General features: G+C 31.0%; 3 protein-coding genes across 3 annotated transcripts; 1 reads left to right on the forward strand and 2 right to left on the reverse strand.

Moving 5' to 3' along the window:
* Positions 1 to 1,063: 1,063 nt before the first annotated feature.
* Positions 1,064 to 2,694, reverse strand: LOC105780911 (serine carboxypeptidase-like 50). The gene has a single exon (XM_012605448.2). The coding sequence runs from the start codon at positions 2,662 to 2,664 to the stop codon at positions 1,339 to 1,341; it is 1,326 nt and encodes a 441-aa protein (XP_012460902.1). The 5' UTR covers positions 2,665 to 2,694; the 3' UTR covers positions 1,064 to 1,338.
* A 2,518-nt stretch (positions 2,695 to 5,212) lies between these two features.
* On the reverse strand, positions 5,213 to 7,118 carry LOC105780912 (protein C2-DOMAIN ABA-RELATED 10). Its single transcript, XM_012605451.2, has 3 exons — positions 7,008 to 7,118; positions 6,271 to 6,366; positions 5,213 to 5,623 (listed from the first exon to the last, which is right to left on the reverse strand). Exons 1-3 carry the CDS (start codon positions 7,116 to 7,118, stop codon positions 5,213 to 5,215), a joined length of 618 nt encoding a protein of 205 aa, XP_012460905.2.
* Positions 7,119 to 12,144: 5,026 nt separating this feature from the next.
* LOC105780082 (uncharacterized) lies at positions 12,145 to 17,604 on the forward strand. The gene is made up of 10 exons (XM_012604190.2): positions 12,145 to 12,680; positions 12,768 to 12,905; positions 13,733 to 13,921; positions 14,885 to 15,022; positions 15,142 to 15,260; positions 15,378 to 15,510; positions 15,614 to 15,743; positions 15,829 to 15,908; positions 16,006 to 16,140; positions 16,899 to 17,604. The coding sequence occupies exons 1-10, from the start codon at positions 12,213 to 12,215 to the stop codon at positions 17,190 to 17,192; spliced, it is 1,824 nt and encodes a 607-aa protein (XP_012459644.1). The 5' UTR covers positions 12,145 to 12,212; the 3' UTR covers positions 17,193 to 17,604.
* Positions 17,605 to 17,911: the final 307 nt, after the last annotated feature.

A 17,911-nucleotide genomic window follows, 5' to 3' on the forward strand; every position in this document is an offset into this window, starting at 1 on the left:
TCATTATTATATTGTTATTTGTTGTTTTATAAATTAAATTAAATTCTTATTATTGGCTTTATCATATGGACATTGGACCCTCATCTTCTAGATTTTAAATATTTCAATCTATTTAATAGGCTGGTATGATACACTTATGAATAACATATTAATATTTAATTAAATTTTAATTTTTACAAGTATTTAAAAATATATTTTTATATTTATACGTTTTAATAATTTTAATAATTTTAATGATTTTTCTTATATTTTTGAATTTTAAAATTTAAAAATAATTAAATATTAATGTATATGTCATATCAACAAAGTTAAAAATATTAAAATTTTCATTTATTTTAAGATGATTCGATAAAAAATATAAATTTAAAAATTAAATAAACAAAAACTAAATAAATGATTAAATTAATTTTTTTATAAAATTAAAGTACGAAATAAATTATTATAACTTTTAATAATTCTGTCCACTCCCGATTCTATTGGCAAACAAACATGGAATATAAAATATATTGTTGAACATTCTTTTAAATCTTTAAATTTAATATATATATATATATAAGACTCCTATAGCCCACTATTAAATTTTGAAAATATATATTTTATGAAAATATTAATATATTAAATATATATATTTATATTTATATTAAATTTAAAATTATATTATATTATAAATTATTTTTGTATATCATTTTGATTTTGTTTAATCATCAATCAGTTTCACTTTAATGATATTTGTTATTAAAATGTAGAATTTCAAGAGAGGGCAATGATTAATGTCAATGAAATCATTTCACTTCCTTTTCTTTTCCAAAAGTCATTTCACTTTAAAGAAAAAAAGAACATTTCACTTTCAAAACCCACAAAGCGATATGGAAAGCAAATTATTTTTCTTTAAATTATTTGTTCTTTAAATGTGTTTAAAAATCGAGTTATTTGGTTATAAAATTCAACTATTATTAAATTTATTTTTATTATTTAATTATGAAAAGTTATAAAATTATTATTTAATTATTAATTTATTTATTTTTGGTTACTCATGAAATGATAATATTTTATTTCAATATAATTATTAATTATTAATTCATTCATTCATTTCACAATAATAATAAAAATACAAGCAAATGGGAATCAACGTCGCATACAATACATAGGTTATCAAGACCGTAAAATTAAGCCTATGATCAATGATTGAGAGCAAAGAGAGACTTCAGCTCTTAGTCTCAGTACACTCAACGATCAAGGTGAAGAAAACCTCGATTAGGTTTGCAAGGATGTTAACGAGTGCTCAACCTAATAACCCGACCCATTATGGTTACAATAAGGTTCATTAAATGCATGGTTTTAAGCATCCTTCACCTCCCCACCAAAGAGTCCACTCTCTAAAACCCAACCTTCAATCATTGCTTGAGAATTCAATGGCTGATCAGCAGGCAAAATATGACCAGCCCCTAAAACCACAACATTGGTCAAGTGCTCCCATTTTTGCACATAACCAGCAACCTCACCATTAACTCTCCAAATCATTCTATCAGCCATTAAAAACTCCCTAATCCCATCCCATTTCATTGTCTTCACCCAAGCTTCATTTGGTACCACACCAATTTTCACATCATACAACCCTTGGTACAACAACACCCTAGTGTTTCCCACTAAAGCTTCCACCATGTATTTCACACTCTTCATCATATCTTCATGCATTGCAGCGCTTACAACCCCACTACAACTCTCAAACACCATGGATTCATTCACCCCTAATGCTTTTTTAACCTCATTTATGTTGAGAAACTTGGTGACCAAGTTTGTTTGATATGGCTTTTGCTTTGTGAAATCATATAAAGTGGCTAACCCTGTCATGTTTTGCCATAAATCCATTACTTTTGTCCTAGCATTAGTTGCTTCACTCCATTTCTCCATTTTAACTAGCTTGATTGCTTCCCATTGAGCTTGTTCTAATTCATCTCTTTGCTTATCATTAATCAAACCAGAATAATAAGCAGTAACACCATGTGTAGCTAACTGAGTTTCAGGGTCAGAGAACCCATCACCAATGGCGACACCTCTCAAATTAACCCTTTCTGAACCTACCAATTCATTATTTTGCTTCAAAATGTAATACCCAATTGCAGGAACATACTTCCCAGCATAACTTTCGCCGGTAATATAAACCGGACGATGCTTAAACAAAGGGTCTAACGATATAAACCCTGTTATGGCAACAAACAGATGCTTAGCAACAGAGATTTGATCTCTAGGAATCTCTTGAGGTGTTGAAGCTATACTAAACCCTGTTCCAATAGGATTATCAAGAAAAAGCAAACCGAATAAACGATTCCAAGCACCTGGATTTGGCTCGAGCGACAAGTGTTCGACGTTTTGCCTGAAAGAAGAAACGACACGCCAGGGTCCAAGCTCGAAGAAATTTCCGGTCATGGAAGAGCAACCGGGACCACCTTGGAGCCAAATAAGAAGTGGGGTTTGAGAAAGAGATGACGTGGGGGTTTGGGCTTCATAGAAAGTGTAGAAAATGGCGGAATTGGAAGCTGGATTCACTGTGAGATACCCAGATTTTGTAGGGAGAGCTTGTTTAGGGAAGATATCAGTGGAAATAGTGCAATGGAAGAGGAAGAAGCAGAAGAAGCAAGCTTTTGTTGTTGACTTTCCACCCATTATTGTGTAGTTTAAAAATGCTTGTGGATCCAATAACAGTATGTAGCAGTTTTATACAGTACAATTATGGTAATGTTATTTTACTATGCTAATTTAATCTTTAATTTGATATAAAGTTAGAATTCGTTATAATTTTTATAATTTTTTTGTATATTTTAATTTTAAATTTTAGATTTAATTGTTAAATATTATTAAGATTATTTTGTTAAATTTAAGTTCTTTGTAACTTCAGTTTTTAATTATATTGATTTCAATGAGATATTTTTATTTCAAAATATTATACCAACAAATTTAACGGTGTTAATAATTGAACTTAAATTTTAAAATCTGAAAATTATAGGAACTAAGTGTCAAATTTAACATGAAAGCTTGTATTGTTGTTTATTAAATATTAAAATTTAAAATGAAATCGGGCTTCGATTCTCATCTATGGAAATGGAGCACATTTCATGATCAATCATTTATATATTTGGAAAGCACTCGCGGTGAAAAGATTAGCCATTACCACTAATAGTGGATACCCTTATTTCGGCCAAACAAAATATTTATTTTATAATTAAATTTTAAAAATGTTTTAATATCAAATTATATCTCAAGATGAGTAAAATGAAAATTTTAAATTAATAAAGGTAAAATTTCACTTTAGTTCCTTTAAAAATATAAAAAATCGATTTAAATCTTTAAAATTATAAAGACATAAACTATTAAAATGATAAAATTACATTTTTATTATCGTAAAAATTACAATTTAATTTTGGCCCGTAAAAAATTTTGGTTTTACCCTACCAATTTGGTAACTTCTTGAACAATTCTACTTAAACCCATTTAATCTTAAAATATTTTTTTTCTTAATTAATGATTCCATTGAAAAATAAACAGTATAAAATGAGATTTACATATACAATAATCTGAACTTTGCTTAACCTTTAAATATATTCTTTTATTTACAAAAAGGAAAACAAATCACAAGTATATTTGCAACCAATCATGTAAAGGATTGCTTTTATAAGATTAATTTACATAATTCAAGCTCAATTACATGTTAAAAACATACATACATACATACTAGTGATATATAATATACTTAGCAGATGATGCCATCTTGCCCAAGCAAAAATCAATCAGCAAATCCTTTAACTTCAATGATGCCTCCTTGTATGGTGGGTCTGAGGTTTAATAGGGTTCCATGGCCCATGCATAACTGAGTACAACAAATTAACCTTCCTAAGTTATTTGGGTTTGGCTCGAAGAAAAAACTTAAAATTAGCTTGATTGATATTATTGGTGAGTCAAATTTGAGTAGTTTAGAGTTATCAAGAGGTGTAATCGAGTCTAAGTCAAGCTTGAATTTTGGCAAGCTTGAGCTCAACTCGAAATTCAGATCTTGTTACTCGACTGGAGCTCGATAAGCCTCACGAGCCATTCAAGCTAAGCTCGAACTTGACTTGATTGATAGCCCAAGTTGTTCAATCTTAAGCTCAAATTGGTAATTACCGAATCAAATTCAAGTTTTCTTAATTCAAGCATCTTAATGATTGACTAGAGTGGCATGTGAACCTAATCGATTTTTTAAAATTAATATTGAAAAATCTCGATTTAGCTCGAGCTCAAGTATAAATAATAAAGTTTGAAGCTAAATATGAGAATCTAAATCATTCTTTGCTAAGTAAACAATCTTAATTTAACATGAAGTTTGATTTTTATCTAAAACAAAACTCAATCAAATTTGAATAAAACTTTGACTCCTAAATTTCAAGTCAAGCTACAAGCTCGAACTCGGCTCAATTTGATTTCACTACCCTTAACCGTGAAACCACACGCCACTTCCTTGGCAATATAAATCTAAATTAAGTCCAACTTGTTCAATTTTCTAAGGTAGTAATGTCTAACACCAAAAACAAACATAAACTCAAACAGCATAATCCTCTAAATATAAAAAAATAATTAAAATAAAATTAAGTATACTCGTGTTGGACTAGATGTGCTCATGGGTCGGGATCAACTAAAAATTCAGGCTCATTTACTAGCCCGAGCCCGTCCCGAAAAATGGGCCTAAAATTTTGTTCAATCCCGATTTGGATAAAAATGATAAAATTCGGGCCTGACCCGGCCCGCCCGTATTAATTTTTATATTATTTTTAAATATTTCCCAACAAATTAGAAATAAATTTTAAAAAATATGTAGACTTAAATAACAATAAGATAAAATGCAACTTAACAAGCAAATACCTCTAAAAAAATAACAAAATTAACAAATGCCTTTAAAATAATAATAAAATTAATAATAAAATAATTTTTATACAATATTCAAACAATAACAACAAAATAGTAGCAACATAATAGTAAAATGGTAGTAAAATAGGGAGAAAATAACAAGAAAATAACATTCAAAAACAAAACAAAAAGAGCAGATTTTTTGTCCTTTAGTGAATTCGGGTCGGGCCGGGCCTGGGCAAAAAATGCCTTACCTGAGGCCTAGCCCGTTTTTAAACGGGCCTTATTTTTTTGTCCAAGCCCATTTTTTAGCCCTATATTTTTGCCCAAACCCTCATATTTCGGGCGAGCCTTCGGGCCGAGCTGGGTGGCCCAACCCATGATCAGGTATATGTTGGACACATATATAGATATAAATATGATTAAAGCGAGCATATGTACCTTCACTTTCCAAACCCTTACAATTAGGAGTTTCGTTCCAGTCGAGTTGGATCAAAAGTTCTCCGCATTCGACATTTTTTAGTTTGATTCGCATGTCTTGAGTGATCTTGCCGTTCTCCCAAATGATGCTGCTCTCATTGGCGAGGCAATTATTCTGATTCGGTTGTATTCGTTTCAGTGCGCAATTGTTTGGTAGATTATGCAAACCCTTTGCCATTTTTAAAGCGGCTATGTAGGGTTTAAGGTCGATCTCCGCCATACCCATTTGATCATCTAATGTAAACGTGTCTTTGTCGTAAACGGCCTACAACAACACATGAAGAACAAATTAAATCGATTGAATCGACCAAATGCCTCCAAATATCAGGTGAAATGTCACTTTTTAAGGATAACTGCATGAACGAATTAAAATAACTTATGAGGTCTAAAGGCAAAATGCAAGCTACAATGTTTAAAATTTTAACATTTTAGTCGCTATTTCTATTAATAAAACAACAATTCGACTGTTTTTAAAAGGTTAAGGATCAAATTTAGATAAAATAAGATAAATGTCAAATTGGCAAAAGATATAAACGTTGAGGAATAAATTAACCATTATACTTTTTTTTTTTGAACAATTTCATTACAAGTTCTGATAATATCTGCTCTTTTTAACAGAATGTTTAAAACTACCCATGGGTTCTCCCCAACCCATTAATAGGAGGATAATGCGTTTCGGCACACTCGAACCCACGTCCTCTTGCATTGACAACAATGCCCATACTAATCGAGTTACGACTCAATCGACCATTATATTTCTTTTAATTCAAAAGAATAGAGTATTAAATTTTATATATTACCGATAATTGTATGAATCAATGAAACTAAACCCGAGTTCGTATCTTGCGGGCTTTACAAACAAACCAAATACATAAGCAAATAATTAAATAATTTTGGATGTTAATTACTTACTAAATTGATAGAAACATTAGGATCTTTAATTGAAAAAATCAATACTTCATTCCAAACTGGATTGCAATTTCTTTTTATCACATGCGTCTTCAATTTCTGCAAAAAGAAAAAAGAAAAATAAGGTTATTTGTCTAATTTTAAATTTAAAAAATTACACGAAATTTTATGTATTCAAAGGCTAGGTTTCCCTTAATTCGGGTAAAATTATCTTTTAGATCCTTAAAATTTATATTATTATAACTAAAGACATGATAAAAAATTTTATTTTGTCCACTTCAATATTTTGTAATTCAATTTCAGCCCTCACGATAAAATTTTTGGCTTCCCCTGTAATAACATGCATCAATCATGCAGAAACAAAGTCAACATATATGTATTTAAAGGATTACATCATACTCACAGGGGTGTAGCCAGGGTTGGCAGGGACTCCTAAAATGGAAATTTTTTTATTTAAGTTCTTTAATTTTTTTAAATTTTAAATTAATAAAGGTAAAATTGTACTTTGACCCCCTAAAAATGATAAAAATTTGATTTAATCTTTTAAAGATTATAAATATATAGACTATTCAAATGATGAAATTATATTTTTACTATTGTAAAAATTAAAATTTAATTTCGGCCCCTAAATAAATTTTCTACCTTCACTCCTGCATACTCATAAATATGTGTATATATATATATGGAGTATTCATTAATAAAGTTTAAGTAGTTAAGAAAAATGAAGGTATCGAACGAACCTGTTGACCTATATGGATAACAACGTAAGGATCACTGGTAATGGCATCGCGAATAGCAAGATTAATACCTCTTTGGACAATGACTTTAAGAAATCCCAATACGTCTGACATTGTTGGAAGGAATAAGTTTTTTTATTCGAACTCTGTCATAAAAAGAAAACAAGAACCGTAGAACAAACAATCTCGATGTAATACAATTAATAATGTATAAAATTATATGAGTAAATGAATCAGATCGAATCGAAGAAAATCTGTGTTTTTTTTTTTCTCAATATCTTTAAATTTGATCAAATCAATTGCTTTGATTGTGGATGTAACGAAAGCTCATTGTTATAAATATATGAAGAAGAGAATAACGTTAAGAATGGACAAAAAAACTTATTTAAGTGGTTGGCCGATGTCTTCGCTATGAACTTGTTTTGTTGTTTGAATTTAATGTTATACATTTATTGCTTAATAATCTTAGGGTAAATTACACTCCATGTTATTAAATTATTAGTAAATTTATATTTTGGTTATTCAACTTTAAAATGTTACAAAATGATCATTGAACTATTCAAAATTTTTCATTTAAGTCATTAGGCGGTTAAAATCACTGTTGTATAGCCTTGTCTATTCCTATCGCCTACACCAATCAAAAGCTCTCATTCCCCTTCTCTTCTATAATTTAGCTTTTTTTAGTGAAACGACTTTGAACGTCATGAATCTACGAACCAAAATTCAAACAACTTTCTTCCCTGATTTCTGACATTGACCATCAAATTGACTTGGATCTAAGGTGTGTTATTTTACTTATTGATGGGTACTGATTCACTGTACTAATCATTGAATTATCGCTTAGAGCTTGCTAGCCAGAACTTTTTAAGAAGGATTTATTTAACAACCCAATAACTTAAATAAAAACTTTCGAATAGTTCAGTGACTTAGATAAAAACTTTTGAATAGTTCAAATACTTAAATAAAAAGGCCCCATTCTCGGCTCCCATATGCGGTCCGTGAAACAATGCCCTTGCTTGCCCCTAGTTGAAATGTGAGAATTAATCTTTATACTTTAAATTGGTATAAATTGATTTGTATTTTCATGATTTTAGATTGGGAAGTCCAAATTGATAACCCACTCTTTTCAACTATTAAAGTGATGAAATCAATTTTTTACTGTTATTTGACCAAAAAGTTAAGTTCATGTGATGAACTAGTCAACTATATTCAACCAATAAATTACATAGGTTGTTTAGAAATAAAATGAATTCTCGTTATCATTAGACTTGTCTAAAGGTCGGGTAGCCCGCTAGTCCAGTTTAACTCGAATTCAATTTAAATAATAAATTTTATTTTAAAATTTAAAATTAATTAAAAATATATAAAATATCAATTAAATGTATATTTTTAATATTTTATTATTTTTTAACAGAAAAATGGGCTTTCTAGGTGAGCTAGGTCGGCCCAAAAACAAGCCTAGGCATGAAATATTTTTTTGGAATCGAGCCTTAGCCTAACCCAGCCTATGAACAATTCTAGTCATCACTAGGGTGTAAATGGGATATTGGTGCTCACAAACTACTCAAGTTCTAGTAAAACAATTCAAACTTGATTTAGTATTTATTGAGTTGAACTCAAGCTATTGGTTGAGCTGAATTTAAGCTTAGAAATACTCGACTCAACGTCTCATGAACCTTATCAAGCTTTTCATATACTACCCTTAACCTATATTATTAATCCTAAGCCAAATTATCGAGTCTAGCACGAGTAACTTAATTATATATTGAGTTGAGCTCAAGCTTAAAAATAGATGTTTGATCAAATTCAAGCTAAGTATTGAGCTCCAAATTTCGAGTCAAGCTCGAACTTGAGCTTGACTGTATTCGGGCTGGATTACACCACTAGTCAATTCGAAAAGGCTAATAACACAAAGAAAATTAAAGGCTTAAGTCACATTTGACCCTTGAATTATACTTTGTTTCCCTACTTTAGTGTCTAAACATTTTTTTGTCCCATTTTTTGTACCTAAACTATCATTTTCATCCAATTTTACCTTGAAATTACATGCGTCCAATAAGAATATGTCTCGTGTCACATTCTTATTGCCATTTTTTATTTTTGGGGGTAAACTGAGATGAAAATGATGGTTTAGATACAAATGATAATTCAAGGGCAAAATAGTGACATAAGCCAAAATTAAACTAGAAGGATTAAATCCTAAATTTTAACATAATTGAAGGATTAAAACTCAAATTAAACAAAAAATAAACTAAAACAAATAAACAATATTAAAAACAAATAATAACATACTTGGGCCATAATTAAAGAAAATAAACCATATTAACAAAGCCAGCCTCTCAAAATGAAAACCCTTTTTACCCACATTCTAAAAACAAATCTCTTGTTCTTAAATACTCTCACAAACCTTCTTCAAAAAAATCACCTCATCGCCCAATTGTTTTTTGTTTGTTTGTTTGTTTAAGCTCTAAAACATCATTTGTGAATGGTGGAAACGAATCAAAGAGACAGTAATTTAATGCTCTCCCTTCGTAATTCAAGGGCGAGCACTATCTGTTCTTGTAAACAAGGCTGGTATTATCATTGCATCGGCCTCGATCCATAAACCCTGTTTTGTTTGTTTTTTTTGAAAAAAATAAAAGAAACCCATTGTTTTTCGTCGCGATTTTTAGTGGATTTTTTGAAAAAAAGATGGTTCACAATGAGCAGAAGAAGAATCAGGGTTGTAAAGGCAATAAGTTATTGATTAGCGTCTCTGTTTTGGGAAGCTCCGGTCCGATCCGGTTCGTTGTTAATGAAGGAGAACTGGTTGGTACTGTTATTGATATTGCTTTGAAATCATATGCTCGTGAAGGTCGTTACCTGTTCTTGGATCGGATCTTAATGAGTTTCTTCTTTATTCCCCTAGTGTTGGATCAGACGGTAAGTTCATTGAAATCACACTTGAATTTTATCGCTTTTTTATTAGTAATTTTTCACTGGGATTTGTTTATTTTTGGATTTTTGGCATGAACTTTGAAGTTTAAATGAGCAGATTATTGGTAAAAAGACTTTTACACTCTCAAATTTGAAATTAGCTAATTGGAGTAATTTGATCCTTTCAATTTTGAAAATAAACATCTAACTCGGTTCATAATTTTGATTGTAATTTGTATAACAATAAATTTAATCCTTAATGTTTATATATTTTGTCAATTTAATCCGTTGATACTGAATTGTTTACTTAAAATTATTTTTAAAACTTTTTAAGATGAACTAATTTGTTTAATATCGAAATTGAGAAGGACTGAAACAATTTTTTACCCAGATTATTCATTTTCTTGAATTGTTATTTACCATGTTAATCTCTAGAATAAAAATTCGTAGGGTTTATATATTTTGAAGTTATATTATTCTGATTATTCAATTTGCTTGAATTATTTAGCATATTGGAATATAGGTATGTCATATGTTCTAAACAATCTAAATACCTGAAATTTTGAAAAAAAATATAATGATGAATTTAGTCCTTAATATTTACAAATTTTATCAAATTAGTCTTTATTTTTAGCTAAATTTAATATTAAATTTTTAAAAGAGTCAAACAATTTTTTAACAAAAATAATAATTAAAACATTAATTTTTAACAATGTTTGTGTGACAAGTCACATGTATTTTTCACCCACCTTATTTTAATTAGTATTTTTATTAAAAAGTAATTTGACTATTCTAAAAATTAATTTAGTTAAAAAATAATTTAATAGGAATGTGTGAGGGGTTATTTATGATTTTGATGTGTTTTTGTGGGGGGTTTTTTTTTAATTATTTGTAGCATTGAGTCCCTGGGAGGCAATTGGATCAATACGGGCAAGGAATTTCATGCTATGCAAGAAGCCAAGCACTGAGAAGAAAATAGAAAATAATGGAAGGACCAATGAAGCAATTTCTAGGAAAGCAACTGGGAAGGGAATTGGGATTAATAAATCCCTCAACCTTAAAAATTTATTGCCATTAATTCATTATTTATTTTTTTTAATTTTTATTTCTTGATTGGATTTTAAATTTGTTGTTGGATTTTCGATTATTTTAGAAGAAGTAATTGAAGTATCATTTACTCGAAATTGACTGATTCATAATATGTATGGGATTGTCTCTTATGAGGATTTTGTCTCTCGATTTTATGGATAGTCTAAGAGAGCTTAAGATTACTTAAAAAAGTGGTGAATTCAATAGAGGGGAAGTATCGGGTTTGAATCCATGTCTTTATATACTATTGTTGAACGTGTGTGGTTTCATAGCCTCAAACTCTTGGGTTTTCTACAAAGTTGAAAAATAAAATCCCTATTGTGAATAATATCGAACTTGTTAAAGGATTTATTGATTTTAAACGGATGATACTTCGAAAATTTCTATCGAAAGAGTCGAAAATGGTATAAATTTTGTTGTATTTTCTCCCTAATTTTCAATTATGTGATAAAGACTTGAATGGATTTTTGTTTAATTTTTATAAATAATTAAATTTTAACGACTTATATATATATATATATATATAAATACCTTTAAGAAAAATATAAAATCATCCCGGCATTAATTAAAATAATCAATTAAATTCTTCTATTAACGGTTCTTATCATTGATCATGTTGATCATTAAAAAGAATTGACGAATCAACCCGATGATTATATGTGATAACTTATGGTTTAATACAATATTTTCTCATAAAAATATTTAAAAGATCATAAAAATTATAAAAACAATATAAAGAATAAAAAATATTGAAAAAACTAAATTGATATAAAGTTATTAAAATTAATATAAATTTATAAATTATAAAATTTATAAGAGTAATAAAATTTATTGAAGATATTTAAAATTTTAAAAAATGTATTGAAATTCTTAAAAAATAATAAAAAATGTAAAAATTATTAAAATTAATATAAGTTTATAAAAACTATAAAAAAAAAAACATAAAAACTTAAACTCAACCGATAACTCAAAATGGAAAAAAATACCGATCCAGGAAAAGCGGTTAGACCCATTGGCATGCAAAACAGTTTTTTACGTACATTTCGCTGCTTAATTAATTTTATTTATTTATTTCCTTATTAATTAATTAATTTTATTTATTTACTTATTTATTAGCACTGTTCTGTTTATTACCCTCCATTTCTTCCCTTTCTTTCCATTGTAATCCTCTCTCTTTAATTTTTACACCACCGTTTTCTAATTATGGACTCTGTCGATCTCCACGAAGTTCACGAAACCGCCGCCTCCAACGGCGGCGCCAACCACACCGACCACGGTTGGCAAAAGGTTTCGTATCCTAAACGCCAACGTAAGACCAAATCCAAGGCCGATCCAGAAAAGCCTAACCTTACCCGCCTTAACGGAACCCTAACTAACGGCGGTCCTAACGTTTTCCATTCCCTCGAGCAACAGTCTGAGGATCGCCGCCGCCGGATCCTTGAAGCTCAAAGAGCTTACGCTGCTGATGTCATTGATGCCGATGCTAAGGTTAAGAATAACAGATCGGATCTCGATGATGATGATGATAGTGATCTGGAAGGTGTTAAACCTAATGGAAAGCCGGCTGAGGTGGAAAAGAAAGTGAAGCAAAAGAAGCCGAAGAAGCCTAAGGTTACGGTTGCTGAGGCGGCTGCGAAGATCGATCCAGCTTTTCTCTCGGTTCATCTCGCTGTAAGCGTGGAACAATGATAGATTTCGTTTTTTTGTTTGAGAAATAAACTGATTATCTAATTTCTTTTCATTGATTTTTTAAATTAGGAATTGAATGGCGAACAACAGGAAATCCAAATGCAGAAATTTGCGAATTTTTATGGTAAGGCATTTCAGGAAGTGGTAGCGGGGCAGTTTCCTTGGATGAAGATGTTCAGGGAGAGTACCATTACCAAGCTTGCAGATGTGAGTTTTTACTTACTTTCTTCTTTTTAGTTTTGTTATTTAATCAGAACTGGAAGTTTGAATTTATGTGTCGATCGCATCAAACATAATTTCTTGCACGTTTGAATGGTTAAATTGAATACTTTTTTCAAAGAATGCTTTGTGGATTGCATAAAATGTGTTATTATCAGTGATTTTCGTAGGAAATATAATTGGGATTCTTTAAAAATTTTATCTGCATGATTGTGATAAAAACTGACTGATAGTGAATTCTCATTGCACCATCTCGATCTCATTTTCATGTTAATTTTTATATTTAACGTGTAGTTAAAAAAATCCACTATTTGAATTGATTTAAACAGGAGTGATTAGTTTTCTTTAGTGAGGAGGCAGTTAAACTGCTTTTCTGGTTTAGGTGGTTTACATTGTTTACATGTATTATATAAATTCATAGAATGGTATTAAAAACAATCATGAATTAGCGCTTTCTGGATTTGTATATGGTTCATATGATGACTGTAAAAAAGTTAAAGGATAATTTAGCAATTGATAAATAACGAATCAGTTAAATAATGCAACTATATTTTGTGAGTAAATGAGCTCACGCGTGTATTATGTTGGTATAAGTAATAGAAGTAGCCGTTCAAGATGAACAACTTTTTTGTCCTTGTTGAGGTCAGTTTGTATCTAGGGGCCAATTAATTGAACTTGGGTGTCATCCAACATTGGTATGCACGTGCCTCACTCTTGGATCATTTGAAGTTTTGGACTACCTGACCTGGCTAATCTTTGCAGAACTTTTGAGATTCATTTTTTCTGACCAAAGTAGTTAATTTATTGTTTTACAGATACCTCTTTCACATATTTCTGATGATGTTTATAAGACTTCAGCTGATTGGATCAGCCAACAATCCCTTGAGGCACTTGGTTTTTTTGTCTTATGGTCTTTGGACATCATTCTTGAGGATTTGGTGGCCCAACAAGCAAGTGCTAAGGGCTCCAAAAAAAGCGTGCAACAACCATCCTCGAAGTCTAAGGTAACTTATTGGCAGTTTTGCTGTTAAATTGGTTATTTTTCTTTGGATTTTCGTCTATTATTCTGGTGTTTGATGCTGTTGAGCTGATATTTGTTATTTGCTTTCAGGTATCAGATATGTATTGGTTTTTACATCTTATGCATGATTCTGCTGGATAACATTATTGTTATAATAGTCTGCGTAAAATATAAGCCCCCTTGTGTTACTAGTGAAATGAACAGATATGCGAATATAAGTTTGATACAACTGAAAAAAACAGATATCTGCAGAGCATATAATACCATGCGAGTGATTGTAATATATGTCAATGGAAAAGGTTTTTAGCCAGAAATGGAAAGTAATTGGATTGAATACCATAAATTTTGAATGCTGTATCTTTACAATAAACAATTCGTGAACAGTGGATTACTTCCTCATAATTTGTCAAAACAGTTTTATAAAAAGTGTCCCTTACTGATGTGCAAGCTAAGCAGCACTTAGTGTGTATTTTCTTTTGAATAATGGTAACGTGATAGATTTGGGAGATGAACTGTTTATGCTTTGACATTTGCTTTTTTAACTGTTGGGAGCTTAAATTTCATTTCATTCACTGAACTTGAGAATCTTTTTCTTTCTTTTTCGCTTTTGTTTGTTGCTTTCATATGTGATCCGTGGAGGTTTTGGTATTATTGTGTACTAAGCGGCACTTAGTGTGTATTTTCTTTTGAATAATGGTAACGTGATAGATTTGGGAGATGAACTGTTTATGCTTTGACATTTGCTTTTTTAACTGTTGGGAGCTTAAATTTCATTTCATTCAATGAACTTCAGAATCTTTTTCTTTCTTTTTTGCTTTTGTTTGTTGCTTTCGCATGTGATCGTGGAGTTTTTGGTATTATTGTGTATAGCTTTGTGAGTTCAAAAGCACTTTTGGCAAGAAATATGGTCCACCTCAAACTGACCTTGATTAACTGCGTTATGCAGGTTGGTATATTTGTGGCATTAGCAATGGTATTGCGGCGTAAACCCGATGCCCTAATTAGTGTATTGCCAAAGCTGAGAGAAGAATCGAAATATCAAGGACAAGATAAGCTCCCTGTTATTATATGGATGATAATTCAGGTAAGTGGTCACAATACAACTTCAGTCTAACTGGTATATGAATTTGGACAAAAAAAAAATTCTCACTCGTTCCTCTTTGATAAGCTTCTTTTTTCATGCATCAACTTTGTACTGTCTAGGCATCCCGAGGAGATCTTGCTGTGGGGCTGTACATGTGGGCACATCACCTCTTGCCTATAGTTGGTGGCAAGAACTGTAATCCACAATCCAGAGATCTAATTTTACAACTAGTGGAATGGTATTAAGCTTCTATAGTTTGTGGTTTTTTCCCTCTCTGGTCTGTTTTTTAATCTTGTAATCGAGTATCAAATCGATATGAATGAGGCTTATTAAATTCTTTCCCCCCTTGACAAAGGATATTATCTGCCTCAAAAGCTCGGACAATTTTAGTAAATGCCGCAGTTAGGAAAGGGGAGCGTTTGGTGCCGCCGGCTTCATTTGAGATTCTAATGCGAGTTACCTTCCCTGCTTCTTCGTCTAGAGTAAAGGTTAGATTAAGAGTTCAACTCTCTGCATTTGTTATGTCATTGATCAGATTTGAAACTATTATTATTTCCCAACTTTCTTGTAAGTTATGGTAATGGTGTGCAGGCGACTGAAAGGTTTGAGGCCATATATCCCACAGTAAAGGAAGTGGGTCTTGCTGGTTCTCACGGAAGCAAAGCGATGAAACAAGTGTCTGTGCAGATATTTCATTTTGCTTTCAAAGCGGCCGGTGACGGTAAGTTTATAATTCGAAATCTCCCCCCCTCTTCTCCCTTCCTCCACTTTGTTCTAATGGTAGTTTCAATGTCATTTTCAAACAGGCACTCCTGAGTTGTCCAAAGAAGCAGCCGGAATAGTCATATGGTCTTTGAACCAGAATGCCGAATGCTACAGGATTTGGGTGAGCTATAAGCTATTTTGTTTCTCGAAGCACTTTTACGAAGTAGAAGAAGCTTCCTACTGATTTATTTTTTTTATCTATTCCTTGGTGTGAATAGGAGAAGGCTTATCTTGACAATCTAGAAGCAAGTGTTGCTGTTCTTAGAAGACTTTCGGAGGATTGGAAACAACACTCGGCAAAACTTACTACTCTTGATCCTTTGAGGGAAACTGTCAAGAATTTTAGAAACAAGGTACTTACTATCTATAACTCAGGTGTGTCTGACACAGATATTTGTGCGACATTGGTATATTCTGTTTTTTCTAAGCTTCTTCATGTATTTGAAAAGTCATATCCTTGAACCCTTGTTTGAATGTGTGTCTGACATGGGTATAGGGTACTTGAAAATTGAAAAGTTAGACTAACATAGCTTATTGTGCTACAAATCTATGTTAATCAGACTCAGGTTTGTCAGTCACAGTTCGGTCTGGATTGGATTGGTTTGGAAAAAAAATAGAAATTTCAGCATAAATTATTTTTTCTATCATAAAAAAGTTAAAACTAATTACAAATTAAATAAAAATAAAATCCGGTCGTTTTGAATAATTGTGGCTTTTTACTTGTGAGCTGAAAGCCAAACTGCATTGAATATATTTGGGTGATAACTGTTCGAATTGGATTTTGGTATTTTTCAGTTCTTTTCCTCAACTCTATTGGTCTCGGTTATATGTCATACATATATTTTCCATGTTTTATTATTTTTCATGTATTTTAAGGGTTTTTGGAGTGTTATATTTCCATACCTTGTCTAAATATGTGTTGGACATGGATATTTCAATAAAAATAAAGAGTCGAGGCAACATAGCTAGAAATAACCAATACCATATGAATTTTTGCCAAATCATCCGCTTAGTTTCCGATAAATAATGCAACTATATGACATAATATTTCTCAAAGTCACTTAGGATATATTATAATCTGATTATCATTTTTCCTTTTCTCCATTTTCAGAACGAAAAAGCAATGAGCAACGGAGCTGATGCTGTGAGACAGTCACTGTTCCAAGAAGCAGACAAGTATTGTAAGCACATATCGGGAAAGCTATCACGTGGCCATGGATGCTTAAAAGCTTTGGCCTTCTTGGTCGTTGCATTTGCTGTAGGTGCTGCTGTTGTAACTCCCAACATCGACCCCTCGGACTGGAGCAAACTATCCGAAGCTATTGGCACTGCCGACTGGGACAAACTGTCCGAAGCTCTCAGCACCGCTGACTGGAACAAACTGTCCAAAGTTTTCAGCTCTTAACGATCTTCCCCATCTCATAAACTTCAAATCTAGGTACTTTCTTTTTTCGATCTAGAACTTTAACTGGCAACGGAGAAAAAGGTCGTTTGATATGGCATTTTAGGAGAATACTATTAGAATAGCGGCTTAAAGAAGGGGATAAAATGGTGCAATGAGTTTGGTTTTTACTACAATTACTTGTATTTCAAAGTAATTTATTCTCATGAACTTAGGGTTTCGAATAATTTGAGGATAATTTTCATGTTGAAAAACCATTAGCTTTTCTCATAGTTTTTCTTAGGAGCGAGCATAACTCGATTTAAAATTAGTTGAAAACCGGTGTGATTTGGTTAAATGGGTTTTCGATCAAAGTTGTTTTTGTATTTGAGTTGGTTATGAGCTTTTATTCAAGTTTGGTTTGAGAAGGGAATAATTGAATGGCTCCGAGGTTTTGAGACTTTTAGCATTGAAATTTGAATTTTATCATGCGTAAATGTAGGATATGGGTGTTTTTTAAAAATTAAATTTTAATTGTAATTTTTTGCCATTAATAATAATAGACAAGTTTAAACATTACACATTAAATTATAATTAAAATTTAAAACTAAAATCTCAACACATTTTACAAAATAATATAATCGCATGCAACAATTAAATATAATAACATCTTTTAAGTATAAAACAATTTTACAATTATTTAAATTTTAATATTTTCCAGAAAATTTATAAATAATATTTTC

Source organism: Gossypium raimondii, chromosome 4 (genome assembly GCF_025698545.1).
Source record: "Gossypium raimondii isolate GPD5lz chromosome 4, ASM2569854v1, whole genome shotgun sequence".
In the NCBI taxonomy this organism is placed as follows: Eukaryota; Viridiplantae; Streptophyta; class Magnoliopsida; order Malvales; family Malvaceae; genus Gossypium; species Gossypium raimondii.